Source organism: Puntigrus tetrazona, chromosome 6 (genome assembly GCF_018831695.1).
Source record: "Puntigrus tetrazona isolate hp1 chromosome 6, ASM1883169v1, whole genome shotgun sequence".
Classification (NCBI taxonomy): Eukaryota; Metazoa; Chordata; class Actinopteri; order Cypriniformes; family Cyprinidae; genus Puntigrus; species Puntigrus tetrazona.
In genome coordinates, this window is record NC_056704.1 from 14,147,360 (window position 1) to 14,168,256 (window position 20,897).

Here is a 20,897-nt window from a genome sequence, read left to right on the forward strand (position 1 = left end):
CAACTTGGTATAACTTTACAATAACATCGGATAACGTTAGTTAACTGCATCAGTTAAGATAAACTAAAAATGAACTATACTTCTACATCATTTATTAATGTTAGCTAAATGTTAATTTCAGCTTTTACTAATGCTTTAGTTAATGCACCGTGAAGGAACATAGACAAACAGTGAATTACTGTATTTTTATTATTAAATAGTGCAATAAATGTATTGGTCATTGACTGTTCGTGTTAGTTAACACATTAATGTATCTTTTTGAAACGTTTTAATGTTTTTGTCTTGCAGTGAAACTGATGTGGTGTAATGCAAATGTATTTATCTGCTTGTTGGTTTGTTTATTTGATGACTTCAGTCTAGTTGCAAGGCATAACCATAGGACGCTTGTTATGTGATAACCTCCTTTAAAACAGAGGAAAGCTGTTAACGTCACTAATTGTGGTGGTGTGTCAAAAATGTGTTAATGATGGTAATTCCAAAGGGTCATGGAATCTCAGCATTCCTCATCAGTCCCCTCCTCTCATATTTCATGTGCCTCCACCGCGGCATACAGAGTCTATGTATGTCTACACAGCCAGCCTGCGATATATCTCAAACTGTCAAAATGTTTTGAAAGTGAAGCACATTTACTTGATTAAGCGTCTTGATTTTCAATAACTGAAGCCATTTTTGTGAGGCTCACGTTTTTTCAGAAAGAGCCATGCACAAGACATTACCGATTAAAATCTAATGGAAGTCTGACAATTATTCATTTGGATATATTGTTAAAGATTTTTGGAATTAAGGGCTTATTTTACTAACCGTTTGCAGGTTCCACAGCTTCCCTGGAATTCTTTTCATAACCCTGCTGTTATCTGACACAGACGAAGAGAAGGGTCAGAGCACACAGACAGTCCTACTGCGCACCTCGGGGCAAACAGGGGTTAAGTGTTTAGCTCAAGGGCACGGTGACGGGGATTCGAACCTGGAATCCTCCTGTGCTTGAAGCTCTTCCCAACATGCCACCAAGCAATAAGGGAAGATGTGATGGAAAAAAGCAGTAAGGTTCTTTGATTGAAAACCGATGCAGGCGCTTTAACACCACAGAAAGGAAAGTGAAAATCCTCCAGGAAATGTTCAGATATGCTAGGCATTATTCTTTTCAAATAAATGTAACCTGACTGTTACCCCACCAACCATTACAAGTACTAAATAGTGTGGTACATGAGAACATAGTGATCTTTCAGTGCTTTTTATGGCCCTTTAAGACACAAATGATTTTTTCCCCTCTTTTCCAAATTTTTTTTTTTTTTTACATTTACATATCATAAAACTTGAACCTTTAATAGATTGATTAATTGTGTAACACAAATTGCATTATTAAGGTCTTATGAACTTCTCAAGTTCAGAATTTCAGCTGTTTATTAATTAAACATTATTTTATTCATAAAATGTTAGAGACTTAATTATGTAATAATTTTTAATAAGAAAAGTATATATATTTTTTAAAATTTAATTTTTAATAATGATAGGGCCATATGCAATGTTTTAAAATTGCTGTCTTTTTTCTGTGTTTATGATTTAAATGGGTAATTCACCCAAAAACTTACTCACTATCATGTTGTTCCAAACCAGTAAGAGCTTTTTGAGCGTTCATATTTGGAACATAAATTATGATATTTCTGATGGAACATGGAAGCCAGAACGTTTCTTTTTTCATGTACTATCCCTTTAATACAAATTGAACACTAGAACATGCCTGTGTGTGTCCGATCTGGCTGAGTTTAACTCAGAACCAGCCTTATTGTTTTTTATATTTTAGCCTTATTGAGTGATATATTTGAAGAAAGTGATTTGTTTTAGAGCTTTTCATTGATGTGGTTCATTAAAAGTGTGAAAAGTGATTTGTGCAGTATCCAGTGTCTTGGTAGTGTTTGTGGGCCGTAGGGCAGGCCTGCTTTCTGCTGTGTGGAATGTGTTTATGGGCCGTCTCTTCCTGCAGTGCCTATATTACACACATTTTTGACCTGGGGTGAGGAGATCAGTAGCTGTTGACTGACTGAACACACGTTCATTAGCGATCTCAAGGAATGCTCCGGATTCTTCAAATCTCAGCACAGCTTTGTTTGGCCCGATGCAAAGCTTCTCTACAAAATATTTTTTTGCACACATGCTTTTAGGGACCCCGGGAATACACAAGGCATATCACGCAATGTTATGAAAAATACTGTTATTGTAACGCCCCAATATGTCGTTTTTTTTTGTCAATGGCCTGTTAAGGACAAGTTAGTCCAAAATATTCCTGCACAGCACAATTTTTTTTTTTTGGTGTTTTCAACTCTCATATTAATTTTCCTCTATTCCTGTAGGATTACCAAGCCCCTGACCTTTGCCGACTGTGTGGGGGATGAGCTTCCTCTGGGCTGGGAGGTGGTGTATGACCAGCAGGTGGGCGTCTACTACATCGACCACATCAATAGTAAGTTCAGATTTCTGTTTTTCTTTTTAAATGTTGTATTTTATGCATCAGTACGTTGAGTTAAGAGTTTGAAAATCTAACTCAAATTAAAATCTGAAGTTGATTTAAAAACATTCAAAAGCACAATTTGCCTTGTTGGTATTTGAGAGCTTCAGAATTTGGATGAATGAATAAAAATGGGCCAGGTTTGTCATATTTGTTCATTTCAAAACATTTTATCCCAAAATAATAATAAAGCAAGTGCATTATTTGAGACGCTACTGTGTTGCAACATGTATAACAATAGCACAGTGTCCAAAAACTGTGGTAGTACTTTAGTATTTCTGTCTATAATTCTGCCTTGCCTGTCTTTCTCTTTCGTTCTATCTGTCTGTCTATGTGTTGTTTTGTCTGACATTCTATCAGTTGTTCTTGTATCTCTCTCTCTCTCTCTCTCTCTATCTGTCTGTCTGTATATCATTTTATGAGTCAGTTTTATTTCTTCATCTTTCTGTCTCTCTGTTTCTATTGTGTCGGTCTGTTGTTCTTTCTGTTTGTCATTCTGTATGTCTGATCATTCTGTCCATCGTAGTGTTTGTTTGTCTGTCTGTCTATCATTCTTTCTGTCGTTCTCTATATCTGTCTATCGTTCTGTCTATTGATCTGTCCATCGTTGTTTATTAATTTTAATTTATCATTTTGTGTACAAAATATATGAGTGTTTCTGTGTACATTTCTATATAAATATACATATATGCATGTATATATTTTGGAAAAATTTATATTTTATATATATTATTATATGCAACAAATTATATTATATGCAACAAATTATATTAATATAAATATATATATATATAAATATAATATATATATATATAAAATATTCAAACAACATGCTTATTATAACTTGTATGTATTAAGATATATAAAAGAACAAGAAAGCATATTACATTTTATTGTGTAAAAAGCTTACTGACAAATGGCCAAAACCTAGGATGGTGACAAGTTAAAAATATTTTTTACGTTCTATCTAATTAGTATTTGGGGTGAAAGTAAGTGAAATTTGAGTGTGTAAAAAATATTTTTGGTTGTAAATGTGCCTGTAAAGATACACTACACTCTGATAAATGTGTTACACTGAATGACCTTTTAGTAAGTTAATTTAGTCATTTAAAAATTAAAACAAAATTGCAATTAATTTAAATAGAAAACTTTTTTGTATTTTTTTTTTTTTTTTGAGGAACAACAATTAAAAGCAGTATTACACTTGTTTTTATGGTTAAACCCTTTTTTGACTTTGACCCACACATAAATAAATCTTTTCTTTTGGATGCAATTAATCGTTGGCCAGCTCTAATTGAAATCATTCCATCCAGCGAGTTTAATGGAATTGAAATAGCTCACATTTGGTTGAGTCGTCTGCATTAAGGTGCTATCTTTGTTGACATAAGACATTTCTAAATGGTTTTTTATGGTTATTAAAGGCTTATTTTTTGGCTTTCGTGGGTGATGGCTTTAACATTGCGGTTTGATGTTGCCCTCCACCAGAGACGACCCAGATAGAGAACCCTCGCACACAATGGCGTCAGGAGCAGGAGCGCATGTTAAAAGAGTACCTGGTGGTGGCCCAGGAGGCTCTCAATGCCAAGAAAGAGATGTATCAGATCAAACAGCAAAGACTCGAGCTGGCTCAGCAAGAGATGCAACTCTTTAACCAGCTCACTCAGGATGACAACCGTTCCATCACCAGCTGTGAGACACGCATCGCACGATTCACATCTCGCTTTAAACACACCGCTGCTCACATCACACACACACACACACACACACACACACACACACACACACACACAGACTGCTGAGTCAGCCACCTAACACTGCGCCAGGCTATTAGTCATATTGTGTGAGGTTTCAATGAAGTCATTCTTACTCTAGGCTTACTTCAGTGTCACTCATTGGCTGCAATCTGTTCTTTTCCTCACTTGTACTTCCACGGCCTCCTCCCTTCCTCCTCTGGTCCAGCTCACCCCTCCTTTTCCCTTCACCTTCCCTCCCTTTCCTGTCACCATTCATCAGTTCTGCTCTTACTTCCTGTTTCTCACTAAAACATTTCTGCCCATTTATTCCTACTCATCACTTATAGTCAAATGTGCATGGTTTCGCCCAGCAAAAGTTTTAATTATAACATATATGCTATACAATTGATTATAATACACGTATATTAACGTGTGGTTATTGATTCACTTTCATGTTATTCCAAATTGGTGCGTTTCTTTTATTCTGCTGAACGCAAAGAACAGTTATTGGTAGATCTCTAACGTCACCAGTTTGGTTACACAGGGGTGAGGAAATTATGACAGGATTTACATTTTAGGCTGAACCATCCCCTTAATATTAAGACTAATATTATTAAGGTTATTAAAAGAAGCAGTTTTGTAACATTTTCAAAGAAAATTAGAATTACAAAAACGTCTGAAAAGGTTATTTTTATTTGATTCTTTATTTATTTATTTATTTATTTATTTTTACTCTGTGCTCACCAGATTTTTTTTTACAATTTTAATTCAGACATGGACATCAATTAGTTATGTTAATTAAAATATCTGTGTTTAAAAAAAAAAAAAAAAAAAAATGTAAACGCAAAATATGACCCTAATCAAGTAAAAGCAGAAATCACCTGCAGTTTATTTGAAATTTCTCTTTTTCAGTTTTTTTTCCTTCTTTTTCATGTCTAGCTTTAGCAAAGTTCTATGGCTAAACAGCGTTTGTGTCAGTATTGAAAGACATGCAACATAATATTTAACATATCCATGAAGCATGTTTTATTAGATTGTTCTGGTTTTAAAACTTTTTTATCCAGTCTTCTTTTGAAGAGGTTTTTAACGGAGTTAAATAGCAAAAATAAATTGTAAAAACATGATAGAGTTCAGACATAAATTTTTCTCACCATTAAAATAGCCACAGAAGCTGGCGTGGCAGTCAAACGCATCAATTAAGCTTCATATAAAACAAATACATTAATAAAATATGGTATGACCATGCTACTGTTTGGCAGATGTACTGATGTCTTAGCTTCAGATATGAATAGTTCTGATTGTTTTGGATTATGACTTATACATGCACTGGCACCACATGAGAATAATGTGATTGTGACTTTTTGGCTGATTTCTCTCTCTCTCTTTCTCGTAGCTCACTCGGGTTCCTCTTCAAATGCAAAATATGACCCTGACCAAATCAAAGCGGAAATTGCCTGTAGGCGTGAGCGGGTAGGTCATTATCCTCCGAGAACAATGCCTCATACGTCAGGCCCGAGGGGGGAGGCAGGGGCCCCTCATGTGCTGGGTTGATTGTGTGTTTGTATGTGTGTGTTCGAGGGGAGGTGTGCGCATTTAGGAACAAGAGGCCTAGCTTTGGGTTCACTGCAGTGCTTCTCTAGGGCAGAGCTTGTTACGCCTCTATGAATTAGAGTCGTAGTGTCAGAAAGCTAAAGTCCTGTGGATGATGAATACTACCTCTAAATCTTGACTAAGTGATAGGAATAGTATCGATGAGAATTCGGATGTCTTGTCGTTCCAATCCCAAACCATATTATTTGTTTTTCATTAGAATACAGAAGGAGAAATTGAGAAGAATATTTATACAGCTAGTTCATATTCGTAGTGGCACTGCTTCAAGATTTATCCTCGCATTTTGTTCTGTTCCATACTCAAAGCTGTCGTATGGGGTCAGAAGAAATACACTGCTGTTCAAAAATGTTTGGGTCGGCAAGACGTTCTTGAAGGAACTTGAAAGTGTTTTCTATTTAAACGTATTTGATGTATTATTATTCCTGCAGTCTTCAAAGAACAGAACATAAATGTAACATAAATGTCGTAACTGTTGGTTTTGATCAATTGCTGAATCAAGCAGTGAAGGGTTAGTTCACCCCCCAAATGAAAATTCTGTCTTTAATTACTCCCCGTCATTTCGTTCCAAACCCATAAGACCTCCGGGAACACAAATTAAGATATTTTTGAATAAAATCAGAGAGTAACACAACTGTAATGATCCAGAAACGTACATCCATAAAACGTGGCATCCAAAATGGCAGAATACGTTGAATTAATTGTTATTTTTGTTGGGATCATTTCAGTTGTGTTGCTGTCTGTGGAGGTTCAGATAGCTCACCTGTTTCATCAAAAAATATCTTAATTTGTGTTCCAGAGATGAACGAAGGTCTTAAGGGTTTGAGGGTGAGTAATTAATGACAAAACTTTCATTTTCAAAATGAAAAACTACAAAAGGCAAAAAAAAGTTATATATAAAAGTTATATATATATATATATTTTTTATCATAACTGAACAAAAAGTGTAAAAGAAACATTTTCCTTTTTTTAAGCAAAGAAACTATATTATGTCATGTTTGGTCTGCTGTGGCCTGTTACCTACATATCTGATGGTTTTCGCTTTATATTGAATGACCCTACATTCCTCCGTTGTGGTTTTGGGAGGGCTGTGTATGTGTGTGTTCAAGGTTGTTTTAAGTTCCTGTGTGTGTTGGGCGGGTCGGGAAAGATTATACATGTCTCTACTGATGACTCAACTTCTTTCTTTCTTTCTTTCTTTCTTTCTTTCTTTTTTTTTTTTTTTTTTTTTTCTTCTTTGGTTGCTCTGAAGGGAATCCCACTGTGTGTTTTGATGTGTATTGACCGAGTGGCTCTTGTGTCCACAGCTCTCCAGACTCAAACAGGAACTGGCCCAGATGAGACAGGAGCTGCAGTACAAGGAAATGGGAGTGGAGACCCTACAGGAGTGAGTTAAACTTAGTTGAACCCTTCTTCCCAAATAAAGCATGTGCAAATTAGGATGAAGTTAGTGGTGATTGATATGACAAGCATCACTTTCAGGCCTGCGATTGCTGCTATTTAACACTTAATAAAGACCGGTAGATTGACCGGTAGATTACAACTAGAGGGTGAAAGTGATAGGAATACCATTGAGATCTTGTTTTTTTAACTTGGAACTCACCGATAACCACTCATATTTTTCCATGTATAAAGCTGTATAGTAAAATTGTACTATTCCTCCCTACCACCAATCTTTTTTTTGTGATTTATGATACATGACCCCACCCTGTCATTAGTTTATTTTCCTGCTTTGTCTTATGTTTCCTGTTTATTCGTGTTTCTGTTTGTGTGTTTCTCTTGTTTGGGAGTTGTTTTTTTAACCGAAACATTTCCAGGTGTCCCCAAACTTTGGATGGGTTCAGTGAGGGCACGTCAAATGAGACGCAGCCACTCGGTGTTTCAACACTCGTGACAAAGTCAATCAGTCTTTTCTATTGTTTAAATCGCTCTTTCATACCGGTTCTATAGTTTTAATGGACACCGTATGAGTGGTTGTGTCACAAACAGACACAAATCAGCCCGACAGACCATTTCAGTAACCAGTCAGTTGCATTTTTTTTCCATTAAAGCGCATAAATAGTATTAGATAAAAGTAGATCTGCATTACATAGTAGATCTTGTAGTAGAATAGTAGAAAAATAGTAGTAGATTGACTTTTAACTTGTGATTTATATTCATGCCATGTTCACTGCGCACTATATGTAACGTGAGTGTTACTTTGGCTTTACTTGATAAACATTACTATTATATTAATGCATTTTAAAATAAATTCCAGTTTCTTAAATATGAATTAAAATAAAGAAAGCTACATCAGCTATCGACCACCCTGCTTTTCAAGATACATCAGCATTCAAAAAACCCATATCGGTTGACCGCTACTTTCAAGGCTGGGAAAAAGTTTGTTTTAAAATTTTTAGGTCTATTTTGGTTTATGCTTTGGTTCGGAGAGTCACGTTTTTTGTCTAAAAATAGCAAAAAATACAAAAATATTTTAATATCCCTTTGGGCTCAGTAGGAGCTACAAAACAAAGTTTATTTATATATACATTTTAAATCGAAACATACCCAACGTGTGAAAGTTATTATCAATAGCTGTTTTGATAGAACTCCAGTAATATTTTGTCAGAGTTCTTCATTTAGACGAAGCGCCCCTTATAGTTATTATAGCTATCTTGTGCATTCAGGACTAATTTCAGCCCTAATTTCACTATTATTCAGTTCAGTGGAGCAGCAAAGCAAACAGTTACCAGATATATAACTGATAAATTAACTGCTAGATTAAAATGGTATAGAATAGTATTTGTGCTGTGTTCTAAATGGCTGTTTTTTGTCTGTTTGTGTAACTTTTTTGTAAAAAATTTATGAGGAATGTGTGTGGGAAATTTAACCTAAACCCACAAAAAAATTTTGTGTATGTGTGTGTCTGGAAAAGGAGACTCCACCTCAGGAAGAGGATGCACCAGTTGACTGTGGGTTGCCAAGGCAGGAAAAGCTCAATAAGCAGAGAAAGAGTGAGAGTCCAGAGGAGAGAGAGAGAGAGAGAGAGGGGGCAAAAAGTGCTTGAAAGCATTTTGAAAAACACAGAGATATCTGGCAGCAGATTCCTCTCTACTTCCTGCATCCCAGTGAGGGCCCTTATCTCTTAGATAGAACACAACTCTTCTTGCTCCAAGAATAGCTAGATTAACTCTTTACTAAAAGCGAGAAGAAAATAGAAGCTCTTTCTTTACATGACTCATCAGAACCAGGGGCTTCTGTTATTCATTTTTATTTGAAATCATTTGAATTTTCAGTGGAGTCTCTGCATAATGTGTCGATAGTGTCTGGCAGTATGTATATATATTTACATTGACTGCTGCCAGACATTAAAGTTGAATTGTTTAATTAATAAAAGATTAGCATAGTGTCACAGTGTTTATTCAGCAGTAAAGTGGCCTTAAAGCAATAGTTGAAAATTCTGAATTTTCAAAAGTGAAAATTCTGTCATCATTTACTCACCCTCAAGTAGTTCCAAACCTGTATGAATTTCTTTGTTCTGCTTATCACAAAGGAAGATATTTTGAAAAATGCTGTTTTGGGTCACCATTGACTTCCATACAATTTTTTTGGCTTCTATGGAAGTCAGTAGTGACCCAAAACGGCCTGGAGATTTTAGGTAACCTAGCTTTACCAGTTTATGCCAAAACATAACACGAGTGTGTATGAGAGCCCAACCCTTTATTTAAAACCCACTTATAAGAAAAAGTATTCACATACCTATAGGAGATATATATACTTAACTTGGAATAGCCTTAATAAGTTCACATCATTCCCCTCCTATAATCTTTCTGAATCTTAAGAACTAGCAGCCGGCGTGTCTGTTCTGTGTCACAAGCCAGTCGTGTGCTGCGGTATTGGGCAGATGTCCGTAGTAGCCTGGCAGACTGGAGTCCTGGTCAGGCAGGGCTGTGAAAGGTTGGAGGTTTGAAGGGGGGGGAACAAAGCCCTGCTTGTGTGGAGAGGAGGAGAGGAAGAGGCAGGGCAGGCGAGCTGACAGTACCTGCTGTTGGAGGAGGGTGGCCTGCAGGAAGTGGCCTATGGCAGGAGCACAGGCTCTATGCCAGAGACACGCTGATGTAAAAGACATGCTTTACACAGTCTCTCCCCAGCTCCTGTGAACACAGCCAGAACATATTCATCCACTTCAATAGCGCGCATTTCATTTATTATAATTTTGTGTCCGTTGGCATCTGTTTGAAAGCTGAACATTCAATAGTATATCGAGGAAGAAAGCATTTCATATCGCTTTCATGTATAAAGTCATGCACAATTAGGCGCTAAAAGGCAGCTTTTTTTAGCTAGTTTAGCTGCTTGTTTCTGTTTCTAGAACGGCATGCTGTCTCTATGTCCAGTATTTCAAGCATTACGCTCCGGAGGATATATATCCACCAGTGCTTTTGGGTGCTTTAGAAGGCAGACATTCCCCGACGGGAGGGTTTTAGCGCGCCGCTCTCCAGTTTCACTTGCCTAATTATTATGCCTTTGAGACTAGAAGCTGGTTTAAGTTAAAACAATATTATTTCAACATGGCTAAACGGTTAACCAGTCTGTTAGACAGGTCAGCGAGGCACGTTTTAATAAATCTAAGCTCACGTCTACCGCTGCCATCTCTCAGTTTCTCTTTAAGAGAAATAGTTCCTCTCTTTAACATCCTCACACGATACTGTACGACTTAGATGGTGGTATATTAACTCGGTGTCAAGCAGGGATGTTGGCTTGGCTCTGATAGAGTAACACCCTGTTTGGCGTTAATAAACTCTGATGTCATTGCTAGTTTAACTCTTTATAATTAGTTGAGGAGCGTAAGGTCATGAAGAATGGAACACAATGCCGGTCTGCATTTAGATTCATGTGTGCTGCAGCAAATAGCGTTTAACAGGGAGTCGCTTGATTTGTGTTTTCTACTCTGTTCTTTTCTGCCCCCAGTGTATTAATAACAACGGCTCGCCGGTCGGCATGTAAGCAGATTAACAACATGGCTCATGGGTTGTTCTCGTGTGTGTTGTTTTGCGCAGAATTGACCGGAAGATGTCAAGCAGTCAGACCAATTACAAGTTAGATGAAGCGCAGGCCATCTTCAGCGAGCTCCGCAGCATTAAAAAGGCCATCAGCACCGGCGAGAAGGAGAGGCAGGACCTCATCCAGGTCAGAAACACACAAATCCATCATCTTCAGTGGATTTTCCCTCGAAATGTATTTAGATTTGTATTTTTTGTGCTGTCAAACAATTAATCACAATTATTCGAATCCATAATAAAAGTTTTGTTTGATAATGCATGTGTGTATAATGTGTATATTTATAATGTGTATATAAATACAAACATGCGTGCATATAATTAAGAAAAATATGTCATGTTTATATGTTCCGTATGTTTTAATATATATATATATATATATATATATATATATATATATATATATATATATATATATATATATATATATATAAATATATACAGTACACATGCAATATATATAGTACACATGCATATATTATGTAAGCAAAAAAATTAATCATTTGACAGTACCAGTATATTTATTCTTTTATATTTTATGTTAAGGTAACTTAAATTAACACAAAATGTTATACATTACATTAATACAAAATAGATTTAAATATAAAATGTACATGTTTAATCATTGATGAAGTAAAACCTTATCTGATGTTTAATACCCACTTTTCAGAATCCAGAATGCCTGAAGTCCTCTAATATATCAGTTATTTCAACACCTTCAGCTCCCTTTCAAATGTCGTTTATTTTAAGAGGTGCTGCCATCTTGTGGTCCCAAGTGATCAACTTCTGATACGAAGATCTATTTAATTGGTTATTCTTTTGTTGTGCACAGAGCCTGGCCAAGCTGACGCTGAACTTCTGTGACTCCATTAATGAGGTGGCCAACAGTTCAAATACCCTCGGTGACTCCTGTAGTGTACAACAATACACAGACACTGGCTGCCAGACTGATCTGATGGGAGAGGTGTGTCAGGGTTTGGTTTTTGTTGTTGCTTTACAACTGAAATTTCAGTTATTTTTTTGTCATTATGATTTCGTGTCTTTAGAGATTTCCCATGGTCTATGTTCAGTAACATATAATCGTATTTTCTCTCTTACAGTTTGGCGCGCAGGAGTCATCAGTACTTGCTGACAAAGTCAAGCTCAGTTGGCAGTACGAAGAGGCTAAGAAAAAGTAAGTGGATTCGCAAATATGCACTGCATAACTATTATGAGCAACAGACGTAAATCATAACAGTCTGGTTCTGGAGGTAAAATCCTGTGAGAAATAGATTTTTTGAATAACCTATAAACCCTTTAAGAGCGAGCTGCTATGAGCTTTTAGGGTGTTAGTATATGTGTATGTATATGTATAGCATCATAATGTGTTTTGGATTTGATTACATAATTTGCAATGCATCTTAGAATGTATAATATGTTTGTATTATAATGTCTTTTAAATTTTCAAGTACTTTTCACAAAAAAAAAAAAAAAGTAACGTGATTTATATTGAAGTTGGTCGGTCTGATTCAGGGCTTAGATCTTTTTGAATAATTTTTTAAAATCCCTATGTGGGGAAAAAAAAATGAATGGAAAACTTTTACTGGATCTAGGGATGCTGGAAAAGTAAGTGCTCACTGTAGCATTTCTCTGCACTTGCTTGCTTGTTCGGAGAAATTTGTTGTTGCTGTATGCATCGTCAGGCCGTTACTAGGGCATTCTGGATGGTTGCTAGGTGGTCAGATACTGACTCCAGATGAAATGCGCACCTCTGTATAACATCCTGGTTACTAGATATACATACAACCCAACGTTAATGTAAGAATTCCTCCCCTTGTTCAGTTACTTTGCAAAATTAATTCAGATCACTTTCAAAAAAGTATCACACCTCCCAGTATCACCTGATTTCAACCACGTGATTTCAAGGATCCTAACTAAATGACTATGGAACTTCTCTTGAGCCTGGCTGCGGTTCCTGAAAGTATAGTCATGTGCCTCATCCGCTGCCTTTAAGGAAACATGACTGGATTTGCCATGTAATAATGCTGCTATTACTTTACGGTAGATTTTAGTGGTTGCATTAAAGTGATGGATTGATGTGGCGTGCATTGCATTTGAAATCTTCTATATATCTGAGGAGGAAATAATGTTGTAGCTTTTGGCCTCTGCGTTGCAAAAGTGGCTCCATGCAAACCTTTTTACAAGATGCATGTTTCCATGGCAACAGAGCTGGCCGTATAGTGCCAGGTATGACATCAGAGAGAGAGAGAGAGAAAGTGAGAGAGGAGAGCGCTGTGGAAACTTGCATGCTCTCTGACTGAGTCACAATATCTGAACCCAAAAAGTGCAGAAACACAATTTCTCATGTCAGACACATCGCTGCAGTCTCTGGCTGCTCTTTAATGTTTTTGCCAGCACTTTTACACCCTTGCAAACACATCACACATACACATCCACAATATTATATTTTCTTCCTGTGTAACATTATTCATTATTTTATTATTTATTAATTTCAGTTCTGAAAACAAATCTGTTAAGATCCAATAAAAACAGTAATATTGTTAAAATGTTTTATATGTGCATGGATTTCAGCGCTGAAGATAAATACGTGGTGTTAAATGATAAAATAATGTGTTTAAACGTGTGCACTTCCCGTGAACGTGGGATCTGTTTGTGTGCTCATCTGTTTTCAATGCAGCTAACCTCGGGATCTTCTCGCTCATTAAACGTATGACAGGTCCTTCCCTGCAAAAGTACAATCAATGCAACACTCTGACGTAATTAAACTGGGACACATGTGCTTTTTAAAACCATTTTCATAGGTTTCGCGTTATATTGTTGGCTCGGAAAATATGCAAGTAGCATGCCAGTAGCAGCAGCTGTATCCCTTCTAGCTTAATCACATCAGTTTTGGATAAAAGCGTCTACTAAATGTAAATTGTTTATAACATATAAAGCGCATATTCTGCATACGGGTTATACCTAGGCTATACCTAAACTTAACAACGACTTCAATAACTGTTAATAAGCAGCAAACCGGTGGTTTGTTGAGGCAAAAGACATAGTTGACATGTTTTTTTTTTGTTTTTTTAATTGAATAGCAGCTTAGAATAAAGTGACTGAATGTATTTAATACCAATCATAAAAGTGTATGGCCTGTGCAAACACGTAGGATTATGTCTTCACCATTTTATCATGTCTTTGATTTGATGTGCTCTGCCATATATCTGTTAAAATTGGTCTTTTGTCGTCTGTCTCTCTCTCTCAGGATGTCCAGTATTCAGCATCAGTTGGCCCAGTTGGACAGTGAGAGCTGGTCTGGACGCGCTGAGGCCGATCGGGATTGGGACTGTCTGCAGCTGCTGAGGGAGAAGGAGGCTCTGCTCCAGGAGATCACTCTGCTCAGCCAGCAGCAGCACTCCCCAGACACACTGCTTCAGCTGCAGGAGGAGAAACACAGGCTGGAGGAGGAAGTGCAGAAAGCCCAGAGCATCCAGAGTCAGGGAGCCAATCAGAGGTCTGCTTTACTACTTCATGCAGTCATATCTTTGGAATGGAGTAGATTTATAGATTTATTAGATTTTGTTAGCATGTGTAGTATCTGAATTCTCAGAGCCTAGTTGGCAGGCCCTGTAGACCAAGTTGCATGTCCGTGTGAAAAAAGAAACGTTGCACCAGCATGACAATAAAGAAAAACACGTCCCATGAGCATAATGTGCCTCCACTCAAAACATGGCGGTGGAATTATGTATTTGTTATCAGGAAATCTTAGAAACAAAATAGTTCAGTTAAATGCCCACAGAGGTAAATAAGGGTACCCTCATTTCCCCGCTGGGCAAAGCGGATGGGCTTGTTCTAGCACTGGTCCGCTCATTATGAGCGTCTTATATCTGAGACCTCAGCTGAGACGTATAGGGGTCGTTTTGTCATATTACGTCAGTATACATATCGGCTTCCTGCCTGTTTTGGGTATTTGTGATATTAGGAGCTATAAAATGGTAGAATTGCATTTTCGTATGATGGAGAAAATAAAGTGCATAAATCTTATGGTAGTCTTCCACGTTTTGCACAACGGACAATTGAAAATATTTTGGGAAATAGTCTTGCATTCGTGATCTTGTCTGACTCTAACAACTGGTTATTTAAAACTGACTTGCTCTGCAGATGAAGAGTGGAAAAATCTATATCACAGTGTGTGTGTGTTGTGTAGGATATTACAGCAGGAGAAGAGGAATGTTCTTATGAGGCAGCTTGAGGAAGCCACCCGTATCACCACCTATCTGCACTCTCAGCTGAAGAGGTACATCACACACAGCCAGAACACCCTCATGCACACCTGATCCAGAGGGCAGATATCAGGGTTACCGGTTTGATACACATGATTTAGTATGATAAACTGTTAACAAAATGATATAGGTTGATAAAATAATATCTTTTATAACAATAAGTAATAATAAAAAAAGTAGAATATAGTTAATTGTGTTAAATGAATTTCAAATTGACAGGACATCAAGTTATGTGATTAAGATTTTGTGATTTAGATTATTTAAACATTAAATATTATATATAAATATACCATATTTAAAAAAATACATGCACTTGTGTGTATTATTTATAATTTATTTATAAATATAATATATATATATATATATATATATATATATATATATATATATATATATATATATATATATATATTTCTTTTTTATTAATTTATATATATGCTCAATACAACCATATAGTGTGTAAACAAACTTTAATTTTGGATGAGATTAATCTTGTTTAATCATTTGACAAGCCTATATAGGATGTCTAGCCACATCAACCCAAAATCTCTCTCTCTGTGTGCAGCCTCTCAGCCAGTAACCTGACGGTGTCCTCCAGCAGTAGCCGTGGCTCTTTAGCCTCCAGTCGTGGCTCTTTGGCATCCAGCCGTGGTTCTCTCAGCTCCGTCAGCTTCACCGACATCTACGGCCTGCCCCAGTATGAGCGAACAGAAGGCAGCTCTGACGTTCTGGACCCATCTTTCCGCTACCTTCTGCCCTTGGAGACCCACAACAGAGACAGTTCAGCCTTCGGGCCAAAGCGCTCCCACGACACACCACAGTCTCTCACATCCCTCTCCTCTCGGTCCTCGCTTTCCTCGCTCTCCCCTCCCAGCTCCCCCATGGACACCCCCTACCACTCTGCCCCTCAGGACTGTCCTCTGGCCCAGATGACAGAGGAGTACATGGAGGTCGCCAGCAGGGGTCTGTTGGCTGAAGGACTTCGGAATCAGACTCAATCCCAGCAGCACACTACTCTTCCTGGGGAAGGGGAAGTGGGAATCCCAGCCTCTGCACACCTCCTGGAGGGGAAGAGCCATAGAGATGGAGTTCTCCAAGGAACGCACAGCTCATCAGGTGATGGATAGCAGCATGGAAATTGTAACTGACTGATCAATAGAGTTAAAATATTTCATTGCAGTTAATCTCATCTTTTTCATAATTTGCATGTTAAGGACAGAAGAATGAATAAAATGTAATTATTATTCATTTAAAAAGGTGTAGACAAATGTTTAAAATGGTGTTGTTTTTTTTAAATAATGACGTGAAATTGAATAATTGTTAAAGAAAAAACAAAACAAAAAAAAACAGCTTTAAACGTTTTATCAAGCTGTTCTGATGTTAAAAATGATTAGCATTTTCTTCTTTGTTGTGTGTATGTATGCGTCTCTGTGTAGGAGTGACCCTGCGCTGTAAAAGTGCAAGTAGGACCAGCAGAAGAGCAAGACGAGTGTCTGCAGGAGTAAATGAAGATGTCTTGGCAACAGACAGTGGGGTGTTTGAAGCCTGGAGCAGAAGGTGAGAGGAGATTTGGCAATAAAGATAAAGACTTTAAAACAAAAATAAAATTAATCCATCTCATGTTGTTGTTCTAGACGCATATAGAAAGAATATATTGTTGTTGTTATTATTATTATTTTGAAAAAACTAGTAATTTAGTAATTTCTAAACTAGTAACTTCAATTATCAAAAATGAGGTCAGCAAGGATTTTATGAAAGAATTAACCCTTTTATACATACATATAAATACATTGTTTACAAAGGAAAGTAAAATGTTTTACACTTTTTTTTCTTTTCTTTTTTTTTACACTGCTGCAAAATATTTCTATTTAAAATCATTTTTTATAACTTTGTTCATCGAAATGCTGAAACAATGCATCACTTTTCATAATAAATACTTTTCACCAGAACTGTTTTCGACACTGATAATATTATTAAGAAATATTATTATTTCTGAAGTATTGTGTGACACTAAAGAATGCTAAAAAAAGCAAATTACATTTCAAAATATATTCAAATAGAAAATATTTATTTACATTGTGAATTACAAATTTGCAAAGTTTTAATGTTTTACTATATTTCTGATCAAATGAATGCAGCCTTATTAAGCATAAGAGACTTCTTTCAAAAAAATAATACAATTAAACAAACTCCAAAAGTTTGAATGGTAGTGTATATATACTTTAATAGTTGTTGTTTTTTTTTTGTTAGAATTGTTCATAAATGTCTGAAGGTCTCTTTCCAGTAGAACAGAGGAATCAGAAGAAGTGAGTTTTACTCAAGATGTCCCAGCCTCAGATCCAGTTCAGATTCAGATTGGTCTTCTGTAAGCACCACACACTCTCATACTCTCACCTTTCTCTCATTTCTCATCATAACAAACAGAACCAAATCACTATAACCATCGGTTTGCCCGTTCAATTTGCCCCTGGGCTATTATTTTACAGATATGATTCGAATGGCATGTTTTTGCTGCTGCATGTCCTTCAGATGAGAAATTTAAGCAAGGCCACCGTTAGAGACGGATGCAAAGTGTAAGTAGTCCCATCAGCTTTCATTAATACATACATTCATCCATCTCTACTACAGCGATGAATTAAGGACCAATCAGGTTCACAAATAGCGTTTTCTCCTCGTTCATCTCTCAGATTTGTGAAGGTTCATGTTCTCCCGGTGGACTCCAGTCGGCCCTGCACATATTACTGCTGTAAGGCCCAGGAGCCTCAATCTCTTCTCAGCTTTAATGAGGGCTTCCGAATCCCTCTGAGCGCCGGCGGCCCGGGGGCCCATGCTTTACAGTTAAACCTCTGCGCTGTAGGACCCCTTGCCCAGGAGGAGCTACTGGTTAGACTAAAATTCACTCAGTTCGTTATTTAATATAACTATCTATAAAACATTTTGCATGCAAATGCAAATTAGGATTAGTTGAAATTGTTGAAACCTGTTATCTGCCTTAGTGTTTATGCGGTTCATGCTTGTTTGCTGTGAACTGGTAAACTGACCCGCATCTGTTTGTGCCTCAGGGCTCTGCTCAGGTCTCGCTGACAGACTGTGCAGGCAGCACTGAAATGATCTTCCAGTGGCTTAAAGTGAATATCCACAGCGCGGAGAACCACAGGCCTGAGCACGGCCGCCTCAGTCAGCCCAACCGCATCATGGATGAAGACGAGAACGAAGGCAAGCTTGAGGTGAGGTCGCTGGAGACTCCGCTCTTTGTGGCTAAAGCATTATCAGAGATTTCTGAAGATCCACTAAAGATCTCTCTCAGCAATTGTATTCATTTCCCTTGCTGTCCCTCCACTGCCATAGTGCTTTAAATGTGCTGTATGTACATTTTGACTCTTCTAATGCCAAAAAAACATGTTTGTAGATATTTAGGAAACCTGTTATGCTTGGATGGCTGTTTCTCTGAAAAATAATGCTGTAGCTAGTTTCAGGCAGGTTCTGGGCCAGAATTGCAGTACCGATATCAACCGCTAGCAGGCAATATTACACGCAGCACCTTTAATCTATACGATCCTGCCAGCTCCAGTTGTTGGAAAGCACAGTGTATTGCTGTCAAGGAATCGTGTTATGTTTACACAACGGGTTCTCTAAAATGCTATAATGCTATTACCAGTTATTCTACTCTGAAATGTGCATTCCGGAGCAGAATGCCTTTGTTGGCTAGCTCTAAATATTTAGTTCAACTAACGCATACACATACAAATTAAACCTAGCGTCTGTCTATTTTCGTGTAGGTGTCTGTGGTGACTCGTTTGGAGGAGATGAAGAAAGAGTTACAGAGGAGTGAAGAGGAGCTGGAAAGGAAGGAAGAGCAAGAAGTCGTTTCTGAGAGGTCCACACACTCACTGCCTTTCTATAAACCAATAAACCTTTCAGCCTATGCCTGTAAGTGCACTCATCTCAGATGCTGTGTGTATGATTTAGGAGTTGGCAGGCTGAGTCAGTGGACAGCGGCTGCAGTAACAGTACAGCGTTTGTTATAGCCTGTCCTGAGAGTCTCTGCGGTGAAGGCATCTGCATGACCTCTGGGAGACGCTGTCTCCAGCCTGCAGAGAGAAGTCCAATATTGAAGGTACTATATGAATTCTCCTTCTATAGAATAAAAAAATATATATAAATAAAAAAATACAAGCTACACATTTCTAAAATTTCGCTTACACACTCAGGATGTTTAAATTTCTTTTTTTTTTTTTTTTTTTTCAATTGATATCATCAAAAAAAACATTTACACTGCTGGTCAAAAGTTTTGGCTCAGTTAGTTTTTGTATTGTTTTTTAAAGAATTGTTTAATGCTCCGTTGTTTGATTTTAAATAAAACTGCAATATTATGAAATATTTTTACAAATTAAAATTATTTTTATTCTAATATAAAATGTCATTATTTCATTCTATTTAGTGATTTGATGCTCAAAAATGTCTTATAATTTTCAACAATTCTGATATCTGTTGACAACATCCAAAACAGCATTTATTTGATCTTTTTTAAATCTTCACTGTCATTTTTGATGACAGTTTAATGCATCACTGCTGAACTTGCTTTGCAGACGAGCGGTGAACTATAGATTGTTAAACTAATTTGTGTAATTTTATATCACAATAATGAAATTAAACAAAATGTTCTGCATGTTACATAACCAATGTGGTATATATTACTGCATTATGTAACATGTTGAACAGCTTATTGCTTAAAAAAAATTAATAAATGTCAAATGAATTAAAATGAAACAGTTTGTGAACTCAAACCACATTATATAATTAGAACAAATAATAATAGATAATATTGCATCGGTTTAATGCAACAGGGCATAATGCAAAATAACTTCAAACAAAAAAAGTATTTAAAATAGATCATTAAACAAATTGAATTTGTGTGTTTTTAGGTGGACAAGGCAACCAACACAGAAGGTGTGTTTCCGGAGCCAATGAGAATGCGGCCGAAAGAAAGGACAGGGCGTTGGGGTCACAGCTCGCCGTTCATGCGCAGCAGCACAATAGTCAGATCTCAGACATTTTCACCTGGAGCACGCAGTCAGTATGTCTGTAGGGTAAGCAGAAAACACAGACGTCTTTAAACACAGTAATGATATTTCATGATCGCAGTAATCAAGATAATGAAACTGAGCTTCAAAATGACATCGATAAAATTAAAATGTAATCAATAATAACACCTTCAAGTGACGTTTTTCTTCCTTCACAGTTGTACAGAAGTGACAGTGATAGCTCTACTCTACCAAAGAAATCCCCCTTCATCAGAAACACTCTAGAGCGACGAACCCTGCGATATAAACAGGTTGGAATGACAGTGTTGCCGCGTAACGCATCTTTTGCTGTGGAGAGGTACTGATTTGTCCGTGTCATGTGACCACAGCAGTCCCACCGCTCCACTCTGGCTGAGCAGCCCACACGTACCTCTCTGGACCTGGAGCTGGACCTCCAGGCCTGCCGTACACGACAGAGGCAGCTGAGCGAGGAGCTGGCCGCGCTGCGGGAGCTCAAACTGAGACTGGAGGAGCCCATGCAGGGCCCCCGCGGGCCCACGGACCTCCCTCATTGGGCACTGCGGGATGAGCGTTTCCGAAACCTGTTACGTGAAGCCCAGAGACAGGTACTGCTTATTTACATGTCTTTACAGGGATAGTTCAGCAAAAACAAATACATGTTATCGTCATTTGCTCGCCCTCATATTGCTCCAAACCGGTCAGATTTT

The 20,897-nt window shown here is 37.4% G+C and overlaps 1 protein-coding gene across 2 annotated transcripts in view; it reads left to right on the top strand.

Moving 5' to 3' along the window:
* The window catches only part of wwc3 (WWC family member 3), a 36,746-nt gene that overhangs the window by 14,019 nt on the left and 1,830 nt on the right, over positions 1-20,897 (top strand). The window contains exons 2-21 of one of the 2 annotated variants that reach the window (XM_043242440.1): positions 2,349-2,458; positions 3,989-4,192; positions 5,630-5,706; positions 7,152-7,231; positions 10,881-11,010; positions 11,713-11,844; positions 11,981-12,054; positions 14,128-14,376; positions 15,070-15,159; positions 15,711-16,261; positions 16,582-16,702; positions 17,430-17,510; positions 17,632-17,718; positions 17,833-18,028; positions 18,208-18,372; positions 18,925-19,022; positions 19,115-19,262; positions 20,071-20,235; positions 20,388-20,480; positions 20,559-20,795. In XM_043242440.1, the coding sequence (XP_043098375.1) occupies positions 2,349-2,458; positions 3,989-4,192; positions 5,630-5,706; positions 7,152-7,231; positions 10,881-11,010; positions 11,713-11,844; positions 11,981-12,054; positions 14,128-14,376; positions 15,070-15,159; positions 15,711-16,261; positions 16,582-16,702; positions 17,430-17,510; positions 17,632-17,718; positions 17,833-18,028; positions 18,208-18,372; positions 18,925-19,022; positions 19,115-19,262; positions 20,071-20,235; positions 20,388-20,480; positions 20,559-20,795 (3,088 nt within the window). The remainder of the gene's footprint in view (positions 1-2,348; positions 2,459-3,988; positions 4,193-5,629; positions 5,707-7,151; positions 7,232-10,880; positions 11,011-11,712; positions 11,845-11,980; positions 12,055-14,127; positions 14,377-15,069; positions 15,160-15,710; positions 16,262-16,581; positions 16,703-17,429; positions 17,511-17,631; positions 17,719-17,832; positions 18,029-18,207; positions 18,373-18,924; positions 19,023-19,114; positions 19,263-20,070; positions 20,236-20,387; positions 20,481-20,558; positions 20,796-20,897) is intronic. The other variant, XM_043242441.1, reaches the window with a different exon arrangement.